The sequence below is a fragment of the Phoenix dactylifera genome, chromosome 6, assembly GCF_009389715.1.
Source record: "Phoenix dactylifera cultivar Barhee BC4 chromosome 6, palm_55x_up_171113_PBpolish2nd_filt_p, whole genome shotgun sequence".
NCBI classification, from domain to species: domain Eukaryota; kingdom Viridiplantae; phylum Streptophyta; class Magnoliopsida; order Arecales; family Arecaceae; genus Phoenix; species Phoenix dactylifera.
Window position 1 is genome coordinate 814664 of NC_052397.1, and position 5333 is coordinate 819996.

The 5333-nt window shown below is 39.1% G+C and overlaps 1 protein-coding gene across 1 annotated transcript; it reads right to left on the reverse strand.

Moving 5' to 3' along the window:
• On the reverse strand, nt 1-3121 carry LOC103703728 (transcription factor HBI1-like). The gene is made up of 7 exons (XM_008786676.3): nt 2612-3121; nt 1971-2180; nt 1738-1872; nt 1536-1607; nt 750-959; nt 542-644; nt 1-250 (listed from the first exon to the last, which is right to left on the reverse strand). Exons 1-7 carry the CDS (start codon nt 2903-2905, stop codon nt 213-215), a joined length of 1062 nt encoding a protein of 353 aa, XP_008784898.2. The 5' UTR covers nt 2906-3121; the 3' UTR covers nt 1-212.
• Nucleotides 3122-5333: the final 2212 nt, after the last annotated feature.

Consider the following 5333-nt stretch of genomic DNA (forward strand, 5'->3'; position numbering starts at 1 on the left):
AAAACTCAAAGTTGTTTCATGCTTGATTAGATCAATTAGCCATATTTGTAACACCATGTACTGTAAATATGGTACACATTGTTCTTTTTACTGCCACGGCATCTCAATGTATACCTACTTTCTTTTTGGAGGTGGATGATACATATGTACTTAGTAAAAAATCTTCGATCTTCGAATTGGATATTTAACCTCCAATAAGTTTTAATATATGCTTACATCTCCATTTCGAGATTGTGAGGTAAGATATCGCCTGCAAAAAAAAGAAGAAGAAAAAAATCAAGAAAAATTAATGTCATTTTGAATAGTTCTGAATTCTGCTAGCATGATATTATCTTGACCTATTATTAAACAATTAATTTTGTAAAGTATGGTCTCATATGAAAATGATCAACCATCCTATGACCATGCATAGAGATGGGTTCCCTTGGTGGAAAACATCTATGGTGAGGAAGAGAATGAAGTTGAGCTTTGAATTATCTAATGCTGCCCTTTGCTACATATTTAATTCCATGTCCTTCAAATAGGATAGTCGTATCTTTACCTTGCAATGATTGAAAGGGAAAGGCAGGTCCCCTTCCTTGATGGAATTCCACACCATAGAGGTTCTGCAAGCCAGTGTTCCAAGAAGGAGAACATCCATGGACCTGAAAATGTCCTTAAAATGTTACCGAGGGTTGGTGGCCACTACTAGTCTTACACCATTCTCTCATCTTAATAAATTTCATGAACGTGGTCTTAGAAGTAATTACACTGAGACTCGAATCCAAGATTGTCTCAGGATCTGATGCAGGCAAGCTCATGGTTCTATGGGGAACTGTATCTGAGGAACCCACAGCCATGTCAAGTCCACAACAAGCAGCTGTTGGATGCAAGCAGTTGAACTGAATATAAGAGGGGTCCAATTGCTCAAATGGCATATCAATCATTGGCATGACTCCAGAATTGCAAGCTAGGTTTATCTATACAATATCAAAAAGATTTCAGATTAATAAATAACCATAAAGAATCTAATAATTTTAGCTAATATGACACGGCAAATAGAGTTCGGCAACCAAATAAATGCTGAATTTTAAAACCATCTCTTGCAACAACTTATCTGACGATCAAACTAAGAAGGGTACAGTTTTTTTTTTTTTTTTTTTTTTTTTTTTTTTGAAATAGACAACGACTGGTGCCACTTCCTTTTACCAAGCAGCAAGAGATGATGGTACTATCCAAGTAAGATTCTTTTTTTCTTTTTATGATGATCCATGCAAAGAAAGATTCGGTGGTAGAAGGTTGTACATTTTGGGTGCTCCAAATGCGAGTGCATTAGCTTTTTCTCAGAGCCCCTCGCTAACAATGACCACACTAAGGGCTAAGCCAACAAATTTTTCTCTTTTTTTCCCATATAGCATCAATTGAGACCATCAAATGGTAAGTTCTCTTTCTATCAAACACTATTTTCCTCTCTCTTTCATCTTAAAGGAGGAGGAAGAAATGCTACAGTTTTGAGATCAAAATTTTACTGCTAAAAAAAATGATGTAAAATTCACCTCTGTGTTGAAGAAATTATCAATGTTAAAGTCCAGCCTCGGGTTCACAGCAGTGAGCTTCATGGACAAGAACTGTTACAAAACCAGAGACGACATAATAAGAGGGATTCTTTTAAAAAAAAAAAATCAAAACCTTTTCGAACCTCCATGTCTTATTAAAAAGAAATGGGCCTATGGAGAACAGAGGAAGTTTGACAACTACCTCGACTTGCCTTTGGAGAGATCGAACATAGTTTATGATCTGATCAAGTATGCCGGCTTTCCCTGTGATGTTGCTGCACCCGGGCACCAACTCCTGCAAATACTTCATCCTCTCACTGATCCTCTCCCTCCTCACCTGCACCACAAAATGAGTCATCAGTTTGGAAACAGAGAGATACGGACAAGAGCAGAGCAGGGAGGAATGAAGGCTGGAAATGAGAAGCATGCGCTTACCCTCTCCGCCAAGCTATGGCTATCTGTGGCCTGGCCTCGACGCGCTCTAACGTGGATGTAGTCGGTCTTTGGTGGCTCTGCGTTCTCCTTGGAGGCGTCTCCCGAGGCTTCCTTTTTGTTGCCGGCTTGTGCTGCTCCTCGTCCTCCTCCTATGTCTTCTTTCACTCGCTTATCTTTCATGCCATCCTCTGCGGGGCTGCCGCACCCCACCTGTTCGCCAGGGAGATGAGTTTTACGCTTTGATTTGCATTTATGCTTGCCAGCAAATCTTGTTTTTGAGTTTTCTTTAATTCTCAGAGAAGGATTCCTTTGGAACTTTAACGTTGTCGGTTTGCAAGTTCATGTTAGAAAGTTTTATTTTGAATTATTAATAAAACACTAGAACGTTGAGCTGTCAAAAAAACAATTAATAAGAACTTTGACAAAATAAGTAGATATAATCGTGCAGAGAGTTGAGAAATATTTTGAAGTTGGCAATACCTTCATGATTTAAATTACAATATCATTATATCATAATTATTTCATCATTATTTCATGTCTAAGATATAGAAAAATACTGTCTTATTATTCTTGAGTTTGAAACATTCTGCAAGATCTTCAAAAACAAAAAGAATTAGAGGGAGAGGAATACTCAAGGTTACCTTTTCGTTAGAGATATTCTCGACCTTTCTCTTCCTCGAATAGTTGCTCTGTTCCTTGATGCTTGTTTCCACCTCCCCAATGGTGGCAGCACCAATAGTTAAATATTTAGTGGCAGCAGGATTTGGCGACCCATTGCCATGACTGCCAATTTGGTCATGAATGCGAATGAGATTGCTGCTTGTTTCGTGATCATCAGCGTCGTTGAGCGATTGCATTGAGTTGGGAAGATGCTGCTGCTGCCCATGGAGACATGGAGTGAAATCGGAAGGAGGAGCTTCGAGCCATTGCACCATCTTGGAGCCAGTGAATTGAATAAAAAATAATTATTGAATCCTTAATCTTCTTCCCAAATACATATACGTAGGCCACGGAAGAAGGAATGGAGCTAGTTCCCTGACTCTATTGCTACTCTCTTTCTATTTTCTTGGAGAGGTTTCGTGGAGATAAGAGAAATATATATGCATAGAGGAGGAGGGATCGGATCACAGGGAGGATGAGCATGAAGGAGATGGGAGGGTGACAGGCTGGATCCGGGGAGCATAGATCAGAGAGCCTCCTATCCGGCATCCATAATCGGGGTCCACCGTGACATGACCGACACGTGGGCGTGTCTAGGAGATCCTAACCAGAGACAGAGGTACAGTTACCGCAGGTCACCGCACAACCTACTTTGGCTGACGTGGCGGACGCTTGCATTCTCGTCAAACCTGGCATTAGGAGGCCTATCCTCTTGCGACGTGTCGTACTGACGTGGAACTAAGAAAAGTGGGGACCACGAAAAATTCAAGTCGAAAATATATTGAATTGGGGAAAAAAAGGGGAAAGTTTTAAGGAGCATTGGATGGCTTTCATCGTGAAACTTTATTATAAAAAAAACTTAAAAACAGTAAAAAGAACTTTTGCAGAAAATATATTACATATTTTTTTGTTAATTTGAGAAAATTATGAACATCATTCTTTGGAGCATTATTACGAACGTTAAGGAACCATTGCAAAGTCCAAAAACCAAGATTTATTAAGTACAACAACATAGCAAAGTACTCGACTTGTTCATAATTTTTATTTTTAACATGCAACAATATAAATTTTTTGGTACCTAAAATATTTTATCATGCATAGACTACAATTAATATATTATAGAGGAAATGAGAAATTAAATTTTCTTTGTTTCAATGCTTCTCAATAACATGATGAAAATATCATAGTTAGGATATGTCAACACTTACATGACTATCCACGGGGCAAAGACAGGAGAAAAGGGAAGATAGATTTTGTATTTTTGGCAGGGAAAAAAATCTGGTGGGATGAAGGCAACATCCACCATGCCCCTCTTTTCTTGCATGGTTATCCTTTCTCGTCCTTCCAATTCAACATCTCATACTTGTTTCTCTATCCAATTCTTTATCATATACGCACGTATATATCCCTTTTTTGCAAATATTTTATTAAAAAGTGAGAAGTCTATTTTAAATATGAAAACTTCTCATAAACTTTATAATGAAGGACAACTTGATTGCACCAAAGTAGCACGAACCAAGTTGGGGTGTGTGTGTGCTTGGATACACATTGGGAGATTGAGATATTGGGAATTGAGAGTATGGGAAGCAAGGAAAAAACTTTGCTCCAAATGAATTACAAGGAAATTTTAAGCATGCATTTACTTTGCTATCTACTTGATGAGAAAACAATATTTATCATAGTACAGTTGGTTGGCTCTCCTTTTTCTCAAGGCTTATGTTTGGAAGAGATCCAGAATTACAACCCTCTCTCTCACATACAACAACGAGGGTATTACAATTCAGAGTCCAGTTTAGGATATCTTCAAAGAAGAGTTGGGTGCCCTCTCCATTGCACGAGTCTTCCATTCGACAGCCCCTCGGTCACCACTGGCCTGCTTTTGTTTCACATGTAGCTTCCCATGCAAGGTCGTGACGTCCCATACATGGTTGTCTCCCATGGTGGCGATAATTTATACTTGACATACACGAAAAGGAGCTAGCATCTGGCTCTATTGCTTCATGCATAGCCTTTGACAAGGTAGTGAGATTCGATCAAAAGTGGATGCTGTTTATCTGCCTAGCTACATCCATGCGAGCCTTTCCATATCTTCCTTCATTTATTACTCTCTCTCTCTCTCTCTCTCATCTTATCATTTTCTGGTCCGAATTGTTGGAATTTATGGATCTCTCTCCTAGCTTCTTGGCGAAGGGAAGATAGCACGCAATCCGAGGAAAGAGAATCTATCGCTTATCGATCTCTCTCCTAGCTTTTTTTTTTCCTCTTACACAATGCTTGTGAAGGACCATATATTTGGGCGATACGTTGTTCGGCTCTTCCTGTCCCTTGGACTGTACCAAGAAATGTTTCTTATTCTTCTTGCTTTCTATAACTTTATCCATGGTAATTGATCAGGGATGGTAGCCATGAGATTTGAGGACCGAGTCAATTTAAGGTACGTATACATCATGTTCTCATGTGATGACTTTATACCTCGGCAAACTTCTTATACTTATCTTTCGGGTAAGGGATGGCTAGTTTGAGAAATCTTTGAAGACCAAGTCAACTTTAAGGTACATTTGGTTGATGAGATACATTAAGTCCTTGAGACCTTATTTTGGATGCAAGATGTCATTCGTAGGATATGGATGCACTTCCTAGTGGCAAGATGACTCAGGTAGCACTATCATGCTGTTAACTTTGGCTGAATCAGTGTAACATGAA

Coding starts and splice junctions, on each gene's coding strand:
- LOC103703728 (XM_008786676.3), bottom strand. CDS start 2,905: ATGGTGCAATGGCTCGAAGCTCCTCCTTCCGATTTCACTCCATGTCTC. Junction 1,608..1,737: donor CTCTCCAAAGGCAAGTCGAG/GTAGTTGTCAAA, acceptor GTTTTGTAACAG/TTCTTGTCCATGAAGCTCAC. Junction 645..749: donor TCTTGGATTCGAGTCTCAGT/GTAATTACTTCT, acceptor GGACATTTTCAG/GTCCATGGATGTTCTCCTTC.